Source organism: Triplophysa dalaica, chromosome 25 (assembly GCF_015846415.1).
Source record: "Triplophysa dalaica isolate WHDGS20190420 chromosome 25, ASM1584641v1, whole genome shotgun sequence".
Classification (NCBI taxonomy): domain Eukaryota; kingdom Metazoa; phylum Chordata; class Actinopteri; order Cypriniformes; family Nemacheilidae; genus Triplophysa; species Triplophysa dalaica.
The window spans coordinates 13,084,341-13,107,560 of record NC_079566.1 but is presented as its reverse complement, the minus strand read 5'-3'; the positions used below and the strand labels follow the sequence as shown (position 1 = coordinate 13,107,560).

The following is a 23,220-nucleotide window of genomic DNA, read 5'->3' as shown; positions in this document are numbered from 1 at the left end:
TTTATTTGCTTGAATTAAAAGATAATGGCATTGTTCTGCTTGTTTGTGCTCTGAATGTAGAATGTTTTAGAAGGCATGAATCCGAGAACAGAGGGTGTGTCTGATCAATTCAAAGCACAGGGAAGGTAACACGCAGAGACTACCGGCGAGGGACTCTTTCGTGGCTTCTCCCCCAGGGCTTGACAAGTGAACACAAGCGAGACAGAAGAAAAGTGTGCGTTTGGACCTCTACGCCCAACCATCAATCAATCAGAATGTTCATTCACACACTCTCTTTTAGTGCTCTTGCGAAACTTTTTATCATCTTGCGGTTTAATTAAAGCTTGCGAACATATTTGACGGTCATGTGGTTTATCAGATATGGTGCACATATGCAGCTCTGCGTTCCATGTGAAGCCAAGGACTGAAGTCAGTGAAAGGCCAGTCATACTTCAATGTTTTTAAACATTAGGTTTTGCTATTTCTGTAGCGTTCGTGCCTCAAATAAATAAATGCACAGCACTTATACAGAGAGGTTGTTTGAGTAGTTTCTACATCTGACTACTGAGGGGTTTTTAAATAGGGTGAGTTGTCAATTTAACCAATTTAGAGGTGACATCACACCCACCGTCCTCCTGAGGTTACAGTATTTACAAATCTCTATCCAAATATAAAGGATTTACTAAACAAAAATCTTTTGAGATGAGAAAGTTGTGCACTTTTCATTCCTGACACAACATTTACTACTGTACTACAAAAAATATATATGATCAAATTTTATTCAAAAACGCACACCTCAGTCTCCCCTGTATTTGAATATCAGTCTATAATGATTGGAAAGCAACTAAAACGAGTGCACATGCATATCTTTAACTAGGGCGTGTTTTTACATGCCTGGCATTTGTAAGCTCTTCACACCATTAGATGTCCTTTTAAGGTACATGTTTGGAATCTTGTTGTAATAAGTGAACTACTTGCCAACATGTGTGCAATATTGTTCTTTCTGTACGGGACATCCAATTCAATATAGTTTACAATGACTTCCACTGAATTACAATAACGTGCTGACGGTAAGACCGTTGTTGCTCAGAGGAAAATTTGCGGTTCAACGGTTGTGCGATCCTCTTTGTATTGTGTGATTGCGAATGTGGGAATGTTTTAGAACAACATGTAATGTTCACAAGCATTATTACATATTTAAGGAATGACTCACTATATGTGCATTATTACCGCCTTAAAAATGCATGCAAAAAATATAAGGATCAAAGCAGGTTACATGTTATCACAAAAAGGGTTTTGAAATGAGTTCTGAGGAACATTCCAGAATCATTTCTTTTGCATATGCAATTTTGCTTGATGTTTTGATATTTTGCTTCATAAAATAAATATGTTCATAGTTTAGGTGTTCAGTTTGCACTGCTCATCGTGTGATAGAACGCCCATGCCCTATGGTCAAAAATTACCCTGTCGTAAAGAGTTGTCTTCACCTGCCCGGTTCTGTCTGTATGCAGTGCACTTGCTGTAATGTACTGACAGAAGAAATTCCAGCGTGTCATGCAGAATGTGCATACAAAGCCTTAGTGAAAGATCTAACTTGAGAAACGTGCTAGATTAAAGTTACGTTGTGCTCATTTGAGTGAAGATACACCGTGTTAAGACGGAACTATGGGACACACACACATTGCAGAAACACACAAGCTAGAGCCCGACAAAATTTGAGTAAAGTTTTTAGTAAAAAAGCAAAATTTTCACTGCAGTCTGACCGTGGCAGTTTCATATTTAAGCAACAACCCGCTTCGTGCCTCATGTTGTCCTCCAAACAACAGTCGTGTCATTATACAACAAACGTTAGTTTGTTGAGAATATGGCCACTGGCTATTTAACCGGGCCATAAACATATTCAAATGAGTTTCGGCGACAACAAACCTGAGTTTGACTTGATCTAGAGATAACCCAGAGGAACACTTTATTGCTAAGAGGTCAATCTGAGAAGGAGCTTTTAGTTTCACCTCACATTTCCCTGAACATCTAAAAAATAACTCGAAAAAAAAACTAAGATGCCCCATGAATATTATATATCAAGGAGAAAAAACAAAACATTGTGATGTCTGCAGGCCACTATAAACCCATGTGAGGTGTTTTCGTAAGGTCAGATCACCTCTCTTCCTGCATAAAGCAAATACAGATAATAACTGGCAATGATACAAATGAGCCATTATGTTCAAAAGTTTTTCCAGTTGTGAGTTTGACTTGATCTAGAGATAACCCAGAGGAACATTTTTTTGCTAAGAGGTTAATCTGAGAAAGTGCTCTTGGTTTCACCTCACATTTCCCTGGATTTAAAGAGATTTTAAAATAAAAAATTTGATTTCAGAATCTTTGGCTTTTGATTGCAAACTTTTTAGTTTCGAATGGAACTTGTTGGGGAAACTAGAGACTCATGCAAAAGTTTCAATTTCCTCTCAAAATTGATGTATCTGATGTTCTAACAATGACTTTAAGACAGTATTGTGGACAAACACTATCAAAAGCAAATGATTTTCATTTCATTGACTAAGTCCCTCCAGAATTAAGTTATTGTGCTTAAATGGATAGTTCACCCACTTCCTTTCTTCTCCAGAACACAGAAGATATTTTGAAGAATGTTGCTAACCAAACAACATTGGCCCCACATTGACTTCCATTTTATAGAGACAAAACCAATGAGGCATTTGACAAAATATCTTCTTTTGTTTACAAAAAAAGAGTCAGGTTTTGAACGAAGTAAGAATGTATAAATATGACAGATTTTTTTTGGATGAACTTCTCCTTTAAACACTAAATGTACATTTACATTAAAAGAACAGTATTATGTTAATCAGTGTGTGTAATTGTGTTATCTCACTGTTGATTGAGTAAAGATCATTTGATTGAGATACATTTTCTGTAAACAATCATTCGTCAGATCGATCAGATATAACCTCAAATTCCACCTTTCATGTTGTTTTGAAGAGAAGATCTCAAATCAGAACACTTCTGGTGGTGAAACCTTGTTTCAATGCTTTCTCTTCATGTTAAATGTTCATTCTTGGAACCAATAAATGTTTCAACATTCAGTCTGAACAGATGGCAACATAAGTGCTTCTATTAAAAGTTGTAGTTTGTTTTTTCACGCAAGGATCTACAAACTGGTGGAGATGTTGACTTGCCATGTAAACAGTGTCACTCTCGCTGAAACTCACAAGCAAGCATACTTCAATCTGCTCGGACCAGTTCTACCCGTTACCTGCTCTTTATTTTAGTTGCTTTGGTCCCTGTTTGCATTTGCAAGTCAGAGTCTTAAGTGACTACTTTTTAACACACCGAACATCTAAAAATTAACTTAAAAGAAACTAATATGCCCCATGATTATTATATATCAAGGAGAAAAACAAAACATTGTGATGTCACCAGGCCACCATAAACCCATGTGAGGTGTTTTCATAAGGTCAGATCCCCTCGCTCCCTGCATAAAACAAATACCGATAATAACTGCATTGATACAAATGAGGCATTATGTTGAAAAGTTGGTCAAATTGTGCAAGTTGTGTGGTTTTGTAGTTTAATGATTTTTGGATTGTATAAGCATGCTTTTCACTGGTAATGCAATGAATGAAAGAATGAATGAAGCATTTATATAGCGCTTTATTGTGTATTGCTGTACACCCAAAGCGCTCTACAATCATATGAGGGGGGTCTCTTCTGACCCACCACCAATGCAAAGTTAACCTGAAGCTTGAAACTTGTTCCCATCTGATCAAAAATGAAACCAGATTTTCAGATTGCAATATTTTTAGGTCAAATCCAGACAACTGTAATCTGATTTTGTCCAAGAATAGGCCTGCTATATTTTGCATGGATAAATGCTGATCAGTGTTTTTCAAACGATTTTCCTCCAGGGCGGCTCCTCTCAAATGTCCTTCTTTGCACAAAAGTTTTGAGAGATAATTAAAGACTTCGAAGGGAGTGGCCGAGTGATCTGATAATGCTTCCAACACCTGACTAAAGTCATTAAACTCTTCTTGACCTAGGATGGGTGTACAGTGATAAAAGCATTGAGAAACACTCATCTAAACCTATGAATGGTGATATGTCCCGTATGTTCTATTTTATGCATTTAGTCTCCACAAACACATGCTACATTAGGCAAATGTACAGACAAATGCGACAATTATTTGCCAGCAAATAAAATAAAAAATAAAAAAATCTACTCTAAAAGTAGATAACAAATCCTACTGAGCAGAGACATTTCAGTAAAATTGAAACACTTGAGAACACATTTGTTTGGTCTTAACAGTTGATTCGACATAGATTAGCATAAAGGACAAAACAGAAGCAAACAAGAAATGTTGAATTTCTTTTTTTAGGTCTTTTTAGTAAAGTTCGCCACTTAGTGGTCACTGCTGGAGCTGAGTTCAAATAACTCAATTGTTTTTCAGTACATTGTTTTTTTTATATTCTTTTGGACAAGACAATTACTCCTTATGAATACAAATCAACAAACAATTTTCACTGTGGCTTAAGATAAAGACCAGCAAGTAGAAAAGAAACAATTGCATGCTGCCATCTACTGTTCAAAATGAATTCACTCAGTTGCGTCTTTCATTACTTTTCAGGAGGTATAATAAATAAAATGTATTTAAAGTTTCACTTCACTTTAATGTATATGATATTTATTTCGTGTAAATTGAGGTTGTTGTAAACATTACTACCGTACAATTACATTTTTAATAATAGTGAAATATTTCTCATACTTTGTCAACATTGCTGTGCGGATGTTGCATGTAAAACAATTGGTGCAAAAATGATAAAAGAATGTCGGTGCTTTTTAAGTGCACTTACGAAGCACAATAATCTTGACTTTATTGTAAATTTGGTTCAAAGAAAATCTCAATGAGCTTCTAACTGTGGTTGATGAATTCTAAATAAGGTAGCGCCCCCTGCTGGTCTGTTTTCACATTACGTACTGTTTTGCAAAATTATACGTGTTAAAAAATACATGAGATTTGGTCAATTATTTTTAACGTTTTGAATGAAGTGAAAACGTTTGATTTATTACATGAATCTCATTTAATATTCTATATTTTTTCTTTATTTGTATTCCCATTATTTTCCATTATAGTGTATGATGTTGTTATTGTCGTATTTTTATTTTTTTTATTTTATGCTGCCTGTATAAAGAAACAGAAGAAAATACTAAAGTAGCCAACAATAGAACAAATATCCATTTGGTTTTAAAAAAATCCCCAAAATCCAATAACAGTTACGTAAGGCAGCCGAGGAAACGCGACGACGCGGTGATGTCATACTCGCAGATGGGGCGGGGCTTTAAAGAGCTGTTTTGAAGCTTGCAAGAGCTGACTGTCGCCATTCTCTGAGCTCGGCAAAAGCCTTGGAGCACCCGTTGAGAAGAAACCTCCTGATTAAAGGCCAGATTCCCAAGAAACGCAATCGCAAGACCATCAGTTGTCGTCCGAAAGGAAAGGGAATCTTATCGTATGTCCGCTATCCAGAACCTCCAAACTTTTGGTACGATTTGAGGTCTCCATCAAATATGTCTGTGTGAGGGGGGAAGGGCGAAAGAAAACGATGGGTTCCGGTTAGCGTTATTTTAAATAAAATACGATTTATATTTGCTATGTAGCAATATGCATTCATATATATCTTAATTGTAAGTTGTTTGTGAAGGCAAGTTAGTATTTTAAATGATCATTGTCGTTTTTATCGTCGTAACGAAAATGACCGTCGAAACTAGCAATCGGGCCTTCGTCTTTATTGTTTGGCTCGCCGAAATATCGAAACGTTACATTTTATACGATTAAACACCTCAAGATAAATATTTTTTCGTTCATCTATATGTAACTGTCGTTTATGTACATTCGTCGGAAGAAACGTTGTCGTCGACGGGAAAATTACCATTTTGATCACCAGCTTGTTTTTTTGGACTCGAAACAAAATGGAAGCCGATGTTGACTTATTTTTAGCCTTCACTCGATCCGCCAGAAGCCTCTCGAATATTTGCGCGTGTTGACAGATTAAGAACGACGCTAAAATTGCGCAATGACGAAATCTTTGCGGTTAGATGAACGTTCTTTAATCCTGGGTTATGGAGAACGGACGGTTAATGAACTCTACCCGGTTGTTAAAAAAGATTATTGGCTTGGTCGGAACATGTTTATTTCTTTAAGAAAACTAACTGTGTTTCACTGCAACTCTGGTTTGAATAATGATGTTTTCTTTTATGACCACAATACCCACAAATCTATTAAAATATTATTAGTTTAGGGAAAAACACGTGTTCTAGGCTTTCTGTAGAAAAACAAAACCTGCCCATAAATATGGACTTTTCCACTATACAATGCTTGCTTGACTAATGTTTACTTGGTTCTCTGTTCTAAAGACCCCTTTGCTGATGCAACTAAGGGTGATGATCGGCTCCCAGGTGGGACTGAGGACTACATCCACATAAGAATTCAACAGCGGAACGGGCGGAAGACTCTGACCACGGTTCAGGGCATAGCCGATGGCTATGATAAAAAGAAGCTAGTCAAGGCCTTCAAGAAGGTCAGCGTTATTTTACGTGTGATCCTTTGCTGTATGGCTTGGATGAGACGTGCATTTAACATTTTGCATTGCATTTTCAGAAATTTGCCTGCAATGGGACTGTGATTGAGCACCCCGAGTATGGTGAAGTAATTCAGCTGCAAGGTGATCAGCGCAAGAACATTTGCCAGTTTCTCACTGATGTAAGTATGAGCTTGGGTGGATTTTCATACCTTTTGGAAGTTCGATAACCAGGCCTGTTTTTCCATCACCTCTTACAGATTGAACTGGCCAAGGAGGAGCAGCTCAAAGTCCACGGGTTCTAGAAGCTGAATTTACCCCTCCCTCTGATATCTATCACAACTTACCCTTTTACGCTGCCGGTTACCCCCCAGCAGCCACTTCTCCCCTTCAGGGGATTAAAAAAAGCTAAATATGATTACCTCTGATTTGAGACTTTTAGGATGGCACCCTTATCAAATTGACCAGTCTTGTTCGTGCATGGACAGACAGCGAGGGAAATTATGCAGGATAAATGATTTTTCTTTGTCCCCTCTTTAGTCCTTTTTTTAGTTTTAATTTGTGCTAAGACGCAATTCCATGTAACTTTCTCTTTGTTTTGTACAAGATGTTTCAGCAGGATCTTCAAATGCCATGTTTTGCACATTTTTATGTTTTAAGGGCGGGGTGCAGATGGGGCAGTTTAGAGAATTTCTTGTATCATGCTTAAATTCCATCGTGAAGAATCTGCATTTTAGTTATGATGTGGGCCAGCCTGCTTCAGGATTACATTGTGCAATTTGTGCACAAAGCGTGGCAGCCCAGTTTTTTCTCTAAAATGCATCTCTAACTGCCTTTTTTTACCCTTTTATGTTCACATTATGCATAATTTCGAATTTTCTAAATGTGTAATACCATATTTAGTTTTTTGGTCTGGAATAAACAATATCCCATACTCTTGTGTCACTGTTGTGAAAATGCTCTTGAAGGTTTGTCAATGTGTCTACAAAATGTCTATTGGTCAAAAGCCATAGCCATAAGAGCTTCTTTATTATAAGTTTGTTATATTTTTTCTGAAAGTTCCATTTGTTAAACGTTGAACAAATCAACGTTCACTTTTGCTTTAATGTTAGACTTGTTTGGCTTCCGTATTTTTTATTGAATGTGTTAACAAGCAGAAATTTGGCTTCGCTAGATTAGGGTAGCAATACATCTTGCCCCATTTACCATACCAAAAACTAGGTGTAATGGCTTCTAAATAGTTAAAATATATAAAAATGTGAATGATGCTATTGTTCACTGGAAAGACCACTGCATAATTGTTTTCTTTTTGTACACTAGAGGGCGCAATAGAAGTATAAATTTCATACACGATAAAATATTGACATTTATTTTAAATGCACATCTTTGCCTTTTTTTTGCATGACAAGTTAAATACTCAGTTCCCAAACATAAAAAGTCTAATACAAGTGCCATTGTTCATGTATTTGCAATGCAGAAGAATAGTCATTCATAATGAATGGAAAAGTAGCATTACAAATAAATGACTCATGAGCCATTTCTAAAGGACTAAATTTATTAAGTTATATCTTAAGAGTGATGGTGATATATTCAACGACGTACGTATTGAATGATGTAGTGATACGAAGGTTTCGGAAAACCCAAGCCTTTGATGTTATCTGGACCCGGGCTTTTAAATGCGATGTGTCTTTTCTTGGCAGATTTAATTGGAGTACCTAGATTAATGACTAAGAACAAACCGAATGTTCCAATTAGACCAGGATACTTTTACCAATAACATGTCTGTGATAAATACAGGAAATAAAAAGCCAAATGGAAAATGTTTGAAACACAGAGTAAATTAATTTTGATGAATCTTTAGTTGAATGTATAATTGATGTGGTAGGCTATAGACCTAATAAATAAACAAAGCTTATTTCACTAACAAAAGAAGTGCCATGATTTATAAGTAATCAAGGTAATTGTTGGAGGAAGGAACATATTGAACAAAGCTATTGACGTGTTATTTAAGTACAATCCAATGTGATCCGCTCAATCGGTTTGGTCAGGCCTATACTGCGTGAAGACAGTATATGAATGATACCTGTGTTAACAATGTAATTCTGTTCAGTTTCATCCAATTTATTTACATAAACTTGATTTAACTTTTTTTATTAGTTAACTCATTTTCTTGTTGAGTTGACTAAACTAGTTAAGTTGACTTATGTTTTAAGTTGAATTAAAGGGTTACTTAACACAAAAAGGAAAATTCTGTAATCATTTACTCTGATGAACACAGAGAAAGATATTTGGAAGAATGCTCATAATCAGACATACTTTGCCCCCCATTGACTGCCATAGTAGGAAAAAATACAATGGTAGTCAATTGTGCCCCAGAATTGTTTGCTGTCCTACATTCTTTAAAATGTTTTCTTTTGTGTTCATCAGAAGAAGAAAAAAGATAAAGTAATTTTTACTACTATCGGAGTCAATCAGGGGGCAAAATCTGTATTCTTCCACATATTTTTCTCTGTGTTAATCAGAACAAAGACATTTCTACCGATTTGGAACAACTCAATGGTTAGTAAATGATCACAGATTTTTTTATTTTGGGGTGAAGTATCCCTTTAACTCGTATTTTAAGGCAACCAGGTAACTTTGTTAAGTTGAACCAACAATTTTTTTACAGTTCGGTCTTTAGGAAATGAATTATCTACTAACCAACTATAAACAAGTTGTCTACGCACATTGTCCCAAAGTGCTGTTTTTACTCTCATACAGTACATTTTTTTTCTTGCACAACTAACATGCTGCAACCAAAAAATTCAATGGGAAATGTTTTGTTGAATAATGCTCACCCCTACAGAGTTTCTCCATGATTTGTGAACTGATAAACACTGTGGATGCAAAATTACAGAGAGCTACCTCTCGACTGCCATTGTGCATTGGTAGGTTGGTGTACTCTTTACAAGAAGTCTGAGGACAGCTTTCAACATGGTGCAATAAACCTTTCAAATCCATGAATCAAAAAGAAGCTTCCCTTAAAGTCTGTTTGATTTCTCTCTGTTATCCATGAAGAGAAGCGACAGGCCTTGCAGGTGTATCTGTTGTGTAGTCTCTCAACATTAAAAAGCATGTCACTGAAACAAAATGCCTGGAGTATTGAGCTTAATGTTTGTTGCTTTCATGCAATGGCATGTTAAGAGCTCCAATGTTTTCAGTCTGGAACATCCAGACGGCTTCTGTATAATTTCTCTCTCTCTCTCTATCTCTCTCTCTCTCTCTGCTGGAGAGCTGGTGCTTGGCCCAGATGTCTGATCCATTTTGAATTTCTTAAAATCACCAGGGAAAGCCTCTTAGTGCCATGGCAACAAACAGTGTTGATCTCGAGTTGGTTTCAAGATGCAAGGGGCTCTTTCACCGTGTGAAATCTTTTTTCAGGCTGCATCTCGTGGTTACGCTGTGCCGAGAAGTTTTACAGCTCTGACGATAAAAGTTTGCTCACAAATCTGTGTGACCTTTTAAAACTTTCAAAGGAATAAATGTACTTTCCCGGAAATAGCGTTGTGAACAAGTGGATCTGTATCAAGTTGAAAAGGTTTAGATCGATTACAGCCAGGTATTCTTTTTGCACACAACTGCACAAACGGTTCATTTTTGCTTCATAACACCATCTCTATTTCCATGAATCTCTATTTAAATCAAATGAAGTGGTTTAAACTCGCAAGGATTTTATTGTAGGCCTATAGTCAGCAATAAACTTTCTACAGTTGTGGGTTTAAACATTTGGTTATGTGTTGCATGTGCTTATGATGGATCTGAACTTTCTGGATCCCCGACAAATAAAACAATGACAAATAGACAATGTTATTTTTTCATTATATTTGATGATATTCAATTTGATACGAATAATATCTATAAACAACAACAAGTAAATGAGCAATACATTACACAATACGTCTGAATTGAGTCCAATTTAGTCTGAATTCCCATGGGAAGCTATTAAAGTTTCTGCCTCCAACAACTCTTATGCAAATAAAATAACTAAAACCGATCTTGTTTAGGAAAAAATACATCTATAAGAAATCAGCCTCGAACGACAGCAGCTATTGAACTCTGTTTTGTTTTGGGACGATTTTTATGGGTACAGTGGGGTGTCTCTGTATCTTGCATCCACGAAGAACTGCCTTTGAAAAGTTATTATGCATCCATAAATGTCTAGTTTTGCCTATGTATGAAGTTTTTTTTCCTGTGGGAAAAGGGAATTTATAATATATATTGTGCACAGTGTATTAATGAAACTATAACTGCACCATCTTGTGTGTATGTATGTGTGTTAGAAAGAGAGACAGATCCACATAAAATTATATGTTATTTTCTCCCTATGCTGCAGAGCCAAGGTGCTTGTTTTCTGTCAATATTATTTGTCATGCCCCCTCCCCTCGGGTTAGAGAGAGAACTCACACATTTTGTGGAATACTTTTTCACATGTTCACCCTCTTTAAAACGAAACAATAAGTCATTTTCTTCCAAAGTTTTGAGACCACAGCATGGTAGCCTGTTACCAAAGAGTATGTCAAAGCTTTCATAATTTAGTGTAAATCAATCGAAAATGAGTTGAGAATTAAGATAAATGAATGGAGCTGCATGATTCCTTTAAAAGAAATATGATGTGCCTTGCACCTTGTCAGATCAAATCATTGCTATTAAGTTGGATTCAAACAAGCAAAACTCACCAAAGTGTTTAAATAATATAACATTTATATAAGCAGAAATTATATTGCTTTTTCAGCATACCTTTTGCTCGACCACAAATTGTCAAGGATAGCATACTGTTTAAACTCAGAAAAGTGCCTGAGGCTCAGAGAATGCAGTTTTATATATATATGTATCCACTATCTGCACTGGCACAGAAATACAGTTGCTGAATTATTAAGTTTATATGTGCTACTAAAACTGGCAAACAGATAGATATCATCATACTGTGCATTCAACTTTCATTGTTTACATTTTACTGCAGTTTCTGCTGTATTTCCATATCACACTTTGGTTATAAGGACACTCAGCATTAAGACACTTTGGCATGGGCGTTAAATCGCTGAAAAAAATGAATAACCTAAATAAGTGCATTAAAATACGGAAGTACAAACAATAGCAACTTTCGATTTTTAGACATACCTGTCAACACTCCAGTTTTTCAAACCCATCTCCCGCCACCCTAGGTTTTGTTATTTCTCCTGTGAAAGTAAAAATGTAAAAAAGGTCATAGGCCTAAAGAGTTTATTTAAAATATTTCCCGTTCAGTGACCATAAGCGGTTCTTGTAAAAATATGCAAACACTGTTAAATCCATACATGTAAATTAAAAAAACCTAATAAACAAAGTAAAAACAACTGAACTAAGGGACACGTGAAGGGACAAACTGCTTGTACTTTTTCAAACCGCGTCTACGTTGAGCTCTGGCAAAATTTTTATGCTAAATTAAGATGACCTTGCAGATATACCATTCATGGATTCATTGCCATGTGATCTGCATAAAACAATCTCTTAGATTTACATTTAAGAATTTGATATGATTATGTAAGATTTAAAGTCATTAAAATATTTAAAACGATTTATAACAGAGGGGTGCCCTATTCGCCCTTCACATCCAACCCGCCCGCTTAACATTCGATTGCCATTTCACGTTTCTCTCATTTTCACATTCACATGTTTTTTATGTTTCTGTGTGGTTGGCAGCCGTGCAGTGTTCCTGTTTATTTGTGGAGTGAGGAGTCATTGAGGCTTCAAGGATGACTTGTATGTCTCTGTTTATTGTTAAATGCTTTACTTTCGGGACTATATCTTTATTTTTTAGCCATGAGAAGCTGTTCAATTTAGTTTACTTTATAGATGGTGTAAGATCCAAGAATACTTGTATAAATATATTTATTTCATGAATTGTAATTCAGTTATGTGGCTTGTTGTCAATTGTGTTGTGTTTTGATGCAATTGTTGTCATAGGGTTGGGTTAGGTTCATGGTTTGATTGTGGGTTAGTCCAGTCTAATGATCACAGTTAGCTCCTGCTGGTTCACGAGTTCGCATTAATGTGAAGTCAAATATATTGCATGTATGATGTTTACGCATATTTGGCGTGCTGTCGGAGGGGAGGGCTCCGAGCTCAGAAAATTAAGCACAAACCCAGAGTACTCCTCCCTTTCTTGAAGTGGGTTAGAAACAGTCGTGAGCGAGGCGATGGGGTGAAGGATGCTGTCAAAAGAGGGATGAGAGGGACTGCCATATATAGACAACACTCTGCGCTGATTGGTTGGATTACATGACCATGCACCTCCTAAACGTAGTTTAATAAACTCCATTAAATATTTACTAATATGATTAAATAATTACTTAATTAAATATAACTTCGTCATTTAGCTGCCAAAAAAAATCTTCTTTATGTGCTGTCAGATGAACATTGCGCTTACGTTTACCATCTAGTAACACGTGGGTAGTTTACAAATCATCGTATTCAATTATAAGGTCTATCTTATAATTCCTCTGACAATGTGATTTATTTTCTTAATGCTGTTAACATTTTAGGAAAACAAATAGGTTTTATCCATAAAGCCAAAAGGAAGGGAAAAACTTTAAAGCTTGTCATCTCAAATCTGCTTAGAACACATAGAACCTTTTTATTCCAAGGTGATGAAATACATGTGTGACAGAAAAAACTATAGCACAAGAGAGATTTATCTTCATTGTTATTTTACACTATAAATGTGAATATCAATAAAATGATCTATTAATAACAACCCCAGTGCAAATGCCTACCATGCATTAGTAATTTACATTTATGTTTTTTCATTTTACTTTATTGCATAATAACATTATTGCAACTGTAACATTGCATCAACTGCAATTTCACAAACTTTGCAGATTTTTTATACCCAGACATAAATGTACAATATAAACGCACCGACCTCTCCTTAAAATAGAATACAAGACAGACATTATTTTTAGCCAAACTTCATTCACACTTGGTTAATTACCTTCTTTTACAAATCAATATTTAATTAGAAGATGTTTTTGCCTATCGGGCGGTTTTAGGTGGTCACCAATCTTGAATGGCTACTTTAATTTAATAGAATTCTAAATTCATTCATTAACTTGCTAATAACTATACTTTGGTCGACGGAAAGATTGTGCTCTTTGTGATAGTAATGCCTTTTGGCTTTTTAAAGTCGACATTCAGATAAATTTGAAGATTTTAACAGAGTAACACCAGCAAACCATTTTTTATTCCATGGGCATTTTAAATCATTGTTTTAGGCTAGCACAATATTTGAGAGTCCTTCATCCTCCAGGTTCATATCAGGACAGATCAACATTTACATTTATATGCAAATGATGCCATCACATACGATTACACCTACATGTGAATGTGGTTTGAATGATAACATCACGAATTGTTTTTGGAATATAAATCGTACCAGGTGTACATGGCCTGTATTTGCTAGACATGAATTGAAAGGTGATATTGTCTTTTTTTGATCATTATGCAACCAGTTTAGTCTGTGTTTGGCATTAATGTATTTAATGCATTGCATTATACAGATACGACAAAGGAATATCCCCCTAAACACTTGACATGTTCCAGTCTGAGGACAAGGCTTCAGCTAAATCTCTGAATTTGATGTCACTGTCTCAGTTTCTGCTAGCATGCTAATGTTCAATAATGGATGTGTGAGAACAAGACTCATTCTACATTGGAATCAATTTTACAGCCGCCATGATTCGGTCATGGTCTCCTGTTTTTCCCATCCCCTCCCACGCCTCCATTATGTCTTACATTTTCAGGCAACGGCGACGTAGACTCCGTTTTGCAGAAATTATTCAAATATTAGCTCTCTTATCCTGGCCCGCAGGGTGCTGTCATTATTGTTCCCTTACGGTCTCCTATTGAGCCGTTGCACTTATCTGAGTTCCCACACGTTTCTACGTGAAGCCCCCTGACAGACTTCAGAAACTTCTCTCATTTCTTTTTCACCTTCCTTATGTTATTTCCCATCCTTTGTTCTATGTGGGACGTGTTTTCATTTGTTTTCCATCACTGAGAATGTATGAACGTCGTTCACTCAAGCGCTAGCCGTGTTTGTACTTTGTTTGACACAATCCTTCTTTCAGAAGAGAAGACGAGAAAAGCCAGGCGTATTTGCTCGAAGAATGACATTGAGTCACGTTCAGAGTGCTTTTATAAAAGAACAATTTAAGGTTCAAACGTTTTATGCTGTATTGTTAATGTGTCAAGTTCATTTGAATTGCAAATATTTTTGAGTTCATTTCTTCTGAAAGCAAACAATGGAGATGTGTCTAAAAAATTATGAGGTGATGTTCACACAATGGTTGTTTTTGTTAAGATTACAAAACACGGTGCTGCAGTGAGGTCATGGGTTTGATTGTTTATATTCATGATATAAAATAGCATAAGAGAGATTTGTCTTCATTGTTAGTTGTTTTATTGAATTTTTCGCTATGTCACGCCACAGGACACTTGCATGATTTAGTTGTCAACTACCCATCAGCCTAATGTCTAAATGTAATGTAAATTTCCTAATGTGCATTTCTTAAGCATCTCGAAACAAGTGCTTGGCATGGAAAGTTAAAAGTAGCTAAAGAAAACACAATTTGTTTCATTATTTTTATCTATCACTAGACCCTTTAAAAAAATTACACACTGCACCTTTAAAGCAAGAATGTTCTTCTGCATGTGAACAAGTGGTGACCGAATGCCCAATCAGATCTTTCTTCATATAGCCGGACTGTTACATTCAAATCAGTAAAAGCAGATTATGATCCGTAAAACAGGCCTTTTCTCCAGGTAAACTATATCTTTAGGTTACTGCATGCAGATAACCTTGTCTCAAGAGCACGTTCAGGCTTCATGGTCCATTTTCCTCCGTCGGTGCCACGGTTCATTGGAAGAGCAATCAGTATTTGTGGCGCCAGCTTTGATAGCAGGGCAGCATGACATACAAAGTGACATGTGAATGACAGCCTCGGCGGGCATAATATCAGCTTAGCCTGCCATGTCATCCAAATCCAGCGTCAGTTTATCTGCATGCTCTTCCACCGAGAGCGAGAGTGTGGAAAAAATGTGGATTTCTGCCGTTCGGGAGATCAAAGAAATCTGTAAAATAGAGTCTACGTAAATCACTTTACTGTTATGAACTTTTGGAAACACATTTGCCCATTTGTCCTTGGGTGTAGGGATGGTTGTATGTATTGGGCCGAAGCACCGGAGAGAGAGACAGAGAGAGGGGCGAGTATTAAAAGTGTAATATCATCTAATTAAAATCCATCTAAGCTTCTTCCCCCATTAGACTTGAAGTAAACATAGCTTGAAGGATTGAAACATCCCTCAGGCCGATTCAGTTCACATCACAGCTTTAATTCAGCTTTTAACATATTCAGTCTTTGCCCAAAAAATGATGTTTGAGGAATGCTTGTGTCTTAGGATGATTATTCATTTGGTGTGAAAGAGTGCATTCATTCTTTTGCACATTTTTAAACCTATGGCCTCCGTCATTGAAACGGAAGATGTAAACTAGCTGTTATTGAAGATGCTTTATGATCACTAGGAGAGCCATGAGTGCTTTATTAAATGTGCGGTCATTATCATTTTCTGTATCCCTCTCTTCAATCCGTCAGTGCTGAGGATGCTATTAAAGGCTCAGGAAAGACATGCTTGATGTTTTCCTCTCCAGGAGGAGATCAGCATCTCATCTGTGTGTGTTTTGAAGGAGTGAACCCAAGGCTGATGAAGAAAAGGACCAAATATGTCTTCTGCCTTCATGCTTTTTTGTTTCCCTCCCGGTTTACTAATGTTTTTGGAAATGCAAATGTTTACTTCTGTAAAATGATTTTTTAGTGTTTGCATCTTCTGTTATTAGTATCACAGTGTTGACCTGCTCTTAAGGGCTTATGGGTTATGACTTATGGTTTAAAGCCATTCTGAATTGTACTGATGGGTAACAATCTGAGAGGTTTTCGATTTATTTCATGGTCATTGCATCTATTTTGAGCAGTTGCCCAAGCCCTTGTGAATATTTCTGTTCTACAAATGTACGAATCATGATGAGTTCGTCTAGTGTTCAAATTTTACACTTCTGCGCTACTGTGTAGATTTTGGGATGACCTCCTTTGACCTTGACTTAGCGAACACCCTAGTAACTGCGTAGCAATGCCCTGAAATTGTGCACAGAAAAATGAGCACCAATGATGTTTTCCTCACATAATTAAATATTAGAAACAATTTCACTATTAAAGAATCAGAATATAATTATAGTAAAAACAAAACCTGTGTTGCCCAATCCCTTTTCCTCCAGCGACTTTGAATGTGTCTCAGATGATAATGCCGTACTTATTTTTGTTTTTCAAGTTCTTTCGGTTTTTCAAATTCACATTTTCCTCTGAATTGCACAATCCCTTATTGGCAGCCTGTGAGCAGTACAGTCAACATGGACAAAAGGTTTCAGATGAAAGCAAGCGCGCATGTGACATCCATAATGTGCACATGTTTTCAACTAGAGGCGATTATCTGGAGTGCTCTATATATGAACCGAGCCTAGAGACAGCAGAACAACCTACACATCATCTATAACCTGGGCAGAAATTTTATTTTAAGTACTTTTTGAGAATTTAAACATACCGTCTCTTCACGCTTCAAAACATGGGATTTACATTATGTGAAGAAAATTTGCATTAGTGTTGGTCATTGCACATCGCTGTGCGGTTGCTAGGGTGTTATGGGTGGTTGCTAGGTGATTATCATAAGATCCCACCCCATGTCTCCCTCATTTCTTTCTCTTCTTTAGATGGCTTGTTACCCTCAATCAATATGGTATTTATGAGACTGGGGTCTCTGCAAAAACTTTTGGGGTTTCAATCTCTTTAATTGACTGGCGATCCTGTGGGTGATTCCCAATCCTTTCTCCCATAGAACGGTTGACACACACCTATCCCATTTGGGAATGCCCAATAATTGAGATGAATCTTTTGATTAGACGGTTGAAAACACCCAGGTGTTTATTCACCTTTTCAACCATCTGTCAGGTAAAATGTGTAATTGCTTGGAAAGCAATAGCATACCTTTTCTAAATAAGCCACATCATTTGAGGTATCATTCAATATCTTTCAAGTTTAATAATATAAAGGATCGTTCCCATAGCGTCACCATTAATTTGTGCTAATGTTTCCTAGCTTAAATGTAATTTCGAAACCTCCGTAGCTCATCTATTTATTCTCCCAGCGCTCGTGTGAATATGATATGAATATTTTTAATGCTGATATCTCATTTGTTATCATCAGATTAAAGATGAAGTCTTTTGCGAGAGCATAACTGCATAGAAATAAGTCTGGTTCCGTAAATGACAGCGTTCACAATAGAGTTAGGTAACCCATAGAACAAACCAAGAGCAAACCAGGCCAATCCCTGCTGTGCTCTTTCTCTCTATTTACCCAGAAGCCCTTAGGCTGTTTCAGGCCTGCATATTCCACAGCTAGTGCAGCTCTACAACTCCAGCAATCTCCCTCTCCACAGAATCCTTTATGCTTTTTCGCCTCTCTTTCTCCCCACCCCCTTGCTGTCATTTTTAACACTCTTTTCCACTGTTTTCCCCAACCAATTTCATATAACATACGTTTTCCTTTTTCACACCCAGGCATACATGTATACACTGGAATGCACGCCTCTGTTGGCGTTACCAACTAAGTTTATTTCCTCTTTGTCATGCCCGTTCCTTTCCTCTCATCTGTCTTTTTTCGTTATCCCTGGAGGGCAGATGAGCCCAGCTGCCAGTCTGAAAACTGTGTGTACATGCAGTTACCTTCCCTCAGCCATTGTCAATGAAGGGTTTTGTGAAAGCAGCCACAATCTACAGGCGCATTTATCCCATAATGCCGTGTTCTCCTCGGTGAAAAGCACTCTTACATTCAACCTCATCAAAGCTCAGCTACACTCAGCTCGGCTATATTTAAATGCTTTAAACACACCAGCGAGAAAAAAAGAGCAGAGCGAATATTCAGATGCAATGGAAAAGGTCAGAGTGAGAATAAGAAGGTAAACTTTAAAAGATGAAGTTATTGCTGTAGTATATCATGTTAACTTCTTGTAATTATGTATATTTTACATTATGTGTGTGTGCTTGTTTATGTGTAGGTATTCATCTGTCACTCCAAAAATTAAAAGTCTGTCATCATTTATTCACTCTGATGTCTCACATGAGAAACACAGTAGAAGATATTTTGAGACATGTCTGAGTGTCCACACAAGTCAATGAGGTCCAATGTTGTTTTATCAGAATTTTTCAAAATATCTTTTGCATTCAAGTCCTACAGGCTTGGAATGACATGAGAGTGAGTAAAGATGAAATTACTGTTATTTTTGGATGAACAATCCCTCGACTATGACAATGCATTCAGAATACATACTGTTCGAGCATCAACAACGTAAATAAACTGCGGCACAAACTTAACTTCTGGTAGACCTCCACAAACAAAAGAGCAGTTTTATAAATGTAAATGATGGATAAATTAAAAATAAAATAAATGGTTATATTATATCCAAACGCAGAAAGAAGTTAACTACGGTCCAGGCGTCTGCGTCTGATGAAACCATCTATAATAGACCTGCAGCAGTTTCACTTTAGAACAAACCTTTCGTCTCTTTTGATCGTACCAAACAATGGTTGTTACATGAAGCAAAAGACTCCATTCAGGCATTGTTTTATTGTCTCAATATGTTAAAAGAACAATGCTTTCTTTTACATATGTATTATTGACTCCTCTGTCCTCTCTTTGAACACAGTGATCTCTATGTCTCTGCGGATAAGCGTGAGGGTTGTGAGACGATTTCTAGCAGCGCTGGAGGCCTTTTAAAAAGAGGAATACTGTATTGGGAACATTGTGTAACATCTGCTATAAGCCACAATCCATCCAAACTGTCACCATCTACTGGATGGAGGGGATAAACAAGATCTGTTTTGTGCTATCCTGACTTGCGTTGGGAATTTTGGTGGATTTAGTGCCCAAAAATGTTGTTTAAGGACAAACCGCTTATTTCGCATTCGTACTTCGGCTTAAAGCATCTACTTGAATGAATCTAAATGAAGTGTAGTGTGGCTTCAGACGTGTTAAAACTTGATGACGTTTCCTGCTTTTGATTATTCATAGGCATCAAACTAGATATTGTGATGATGTGAGAGAATTTAATATCAGCCATTAAAGGGATAGTTCACCCAAAAATGAAAAATCTGTGATCATTTGCTCACCCTCTTGTCATGACTTTCCTTCTTTTGGGGAACACAAAAGAAGATATTTTGAAGAATGTCGGTAACCAAACAACAGTGGTACCCATTGACTTGCATTGATTTTAATAGAAGTGAATGGGTACCGTTATTGTTTGGTTTCCAGGATTCTTTGAAATATCTTATTTTGCGTACAACTGAAACAAAGACGTTTACAATAAATGTTCATTTTTGGGTTTAGTTGGCTTAGATTTTTCTTTGGTTTGCAGTCAGTAACTTTGTCAGACTTTGCAGTATGGTAAAGTCTAAAGCACAGAGGATGTTTAACTCCGTATCGGCATTAGGCAGTAAAGAACTTCTTCATACCTCCAAGAGACCCAACCAATACGTACTATATTACCCAGCTGTCCGATCACAGCGGATTAGACAATCTATAACAGAGGCTGAACGCCAGTGTAATGATGAACAGGGTGCTTGCTCAATGTTCGGTATCCGAGAGCCAGCCTGCATTTGTTATTTTCCTGACTGATGTTTTGGCAGTATTTCCTACAAAGTTTTTGTGAGATAAATGAAACGCTGGCTGGTCACCTCTGACTGGAAAAGACAGACAGGAAGAGGCAGCTCCATGAATTGACCGGACTCTGTTGTATGTTTGCAAATTATAGAGAAAATTTGAGGATGATAATGAAAGGTTTATAATAAAATAAATTAGGATTCTTTAATCTTTATGCTCTTTCTTGACAAAAAAAGTGACCTAAGATATTAAGTAAGTTTGTCGTAAAAACAGGCAAAAATTCTGTCGATGGGGTGAGAAAAACGAACTTGAATTAGGTACAAACTAAATTCAAGGTTTTTTTTACCTCATCGGCAGGTTTATTGCTTGTTTTTACCACAAATGTACTTAATTCTTGGATTATTTTTCATAAAACAAGACTTCATTTCTTAGGTCACTTTTCTTGTCAAGTAAAAGTTTTAGATATTTTGACTAAAAACAAGACAAAAAAGACCTTGTAAGAATGTCAATTTTGCAGTAGGGAAAGTGAGAGATAAACAAATAAGAAACACACATTGACACACACACACAAACACAGACCTTTATACTCAAATATAGAGTGATGGCTGAATGGATGCACTTTATTGATCCCTGAGGGGCTCCGAATACATCTCCAGTTGAAGATATCTGTCTCTTTTTTCTTTCATCTAGAATCAAACAATCTCCCTTTTCCCTTGATGCTAATTTGAAGAAGACTTCACGATAGATCAAGGTTTTACGACTTTCTGTAGAGGCGATGAAGTGTCACTGCCACACCTCGTTTTTAGTGCTAATGATCTTTCGCACTGAACACAAATTAGAATTATAGAAGAAAATGCTCGAAAAAAATAGATACAGATAGAAGACATTTGCTGTCTCTTGGAAATACTGTTATATTTAATCTAAATACTTTGTGATGGCAATGTCATAAATTATGTTATTCGTCTATCAGTTTGAGTAACAGAAGGCAAGCTTTGTTTAACACATTTTACAGAAGATGTGCACAAAAATAGTGTACAGATTTTATCAAGCATCTGTATGTTGTGGCCCATTTGTGCTACAGACAGGAGTTTTACCTGAAATTGTGCGTCTGGAGAGACATATTGGTTCTTGTATTCGACTGGATTCGTAGTGCAATAGATTGTGGGTCTGATTCCCAGGGAACACACATACACATGCTTTGGCATCTGCAAAAAGGAACAAATATACATGTACAAATCCCCAAGCACACTTAAGGGTGGGATATTTTCTAAACCAGAAAGTAACCACTCAAAACACCATAGCAACCAGAACATGCTAGCAACCAAATGCATCCACCCAGAACTTTATAGCAACCACTCAGGACTCCTTTTAAACAGCAACGCTCTAGTAACCTGACAGCTGTCTTATCTCTAAGTTTTTCCAGTATTTCTCTCTCCCGTTTTATCTATGTTCTTTTTGTGTAAATGCTTGTCATAATGATGCAAATGAGAGATTGCATTTATATGAAAAATGATATATATAAAAGATGTCCTCTGAATTCTGATGGCAATTGCGTCAATTGGTAATCGGAGAAATGCATTAATCATGGATAGCACTGGGGATGCTGGCAGTGCATGCGGCATGTGGAGAAAGCTTCTCCTTGGCAACACTAGGCTATGTTTAGGCGGTGTGTGCCAGCGTTCGTCCTGGTGACGGTCGATTGATTTGGGTCTCTCATGGCAGCAGACAAGACAACATTTTTCTTCAGAAAATTGTTCGTGCAATGATGGATCATTAGTTGCTTGTTTTGATCTCTCTAGAGGATGCATCAACTGGAAGTTTTGCCTCAACAATATAAGCCCATTAGACCTCATTAAAAGGATAGTTCACAGATAGTTTCACAATCATTTACTCAGCTCGTGTCATTCCAAACGTGTATGACTTGCTTTCTTAACTCACAAAAGAAATTACTTTGAAGATTGTTGGTAACCAAACAACATTGACTACGTTGACTTCCATTGTACGAAAAAAAACCCACTGAAACATTTCTCAAACTAGAAAGAATCAAATGCAGGTTTTAAATGATGTGTGGGTGATTAAACAATGACAGGATTTTCATTTTTGGGTGAATTATTCCTTTAAGACAGACAGACTTAAGTTTTCTCTCTTTTACAAATACTAATTTTCCTTCCATGCTTTCCATGTTTAGATCAAAAATAATTAATGAAATGCTTTATTGCAGACAATTATGTATCAAATCTTCAATTGAACGGAAGGCATAGAAAGTAAATGGGGTTGCACGTATAGTGCAGTCATTTAGAGAGTTGGACAGAAAGAAATTTAGCAACTTTGAAGTGCAGGGAATGAGGTTTTTAAAGCTTCTGATATCAAAAGTGGCAGGAATTACGCTTTTCACCATGGCAACAAACGTCGAGTGCTTTCATTACGCCACAGACAGCCATGGGAGTTACTTAAATAAGCGAGAATGTGCATTTGTCTCTCAGTAATCATAGAGAAAACCGAGCACATCAAAACTGTGGCCGTGGGTTTCAAGTAGTGGTGATTAGAATAACCTTTAACAGGCTCTTATACTGAAACTCTTGATATAATGAGCTTTATTACTGTAATATGCTGCTGCACATAAGACTGTTTCTGATTCTTTTCTTTCAGGCAAATATTTCCCATCTTTGAAAGCAATAGAATTACGGCCAATGTGATTTTTAGATATCATATTTGTTTATTGGTGGACCGGCAATAAATCGCAAATTGATTTTCCACAGCAAGCTTTTGGAATAGACAGGCTCGTATTCTTCCAAAAAAGGGACATTTTGTGACAATAGCTTTAACACACTTTTTATAGTGACATGGAGTTTGTTTGATTTTATAAATGACATGCACACAA

The 23,220-nt window shown here is 36.7% G+C and overlaps 1 protein-coding gene across 1 annotated transcript; it reads left to right on the top strand.

The window, feature by feature from the left end:
• The first annotated feature begins 5,336 nt into the window (after positions 1 to 5,336).
• On the top strand, positions 5,337 to 7,495 carry eif1 (eukaryotic translation initiation factor 1). Its single transcript, XM_056741570.1, has 4 exons — positions 5,337 to 5,526; positions 6,398 to 6,561; positions 6,642 to 6,743; positions 6,822 to 7,495. Exons 1-4 carry the CDS (start codon positions 5,496 to 5,498, stop codon positions 6,864 to 6,866), a joined length of 342 nt encoding a protein of 113 aa, XP_056597548.1. The 5' UTR covers positions 5,337 to 5,495; the 3' UTR covers positions 6,867 to 7,495.
• The last annotated feature ends 15,725 nt before the right edge of the window (positions 7,496 to 23,220 follow it).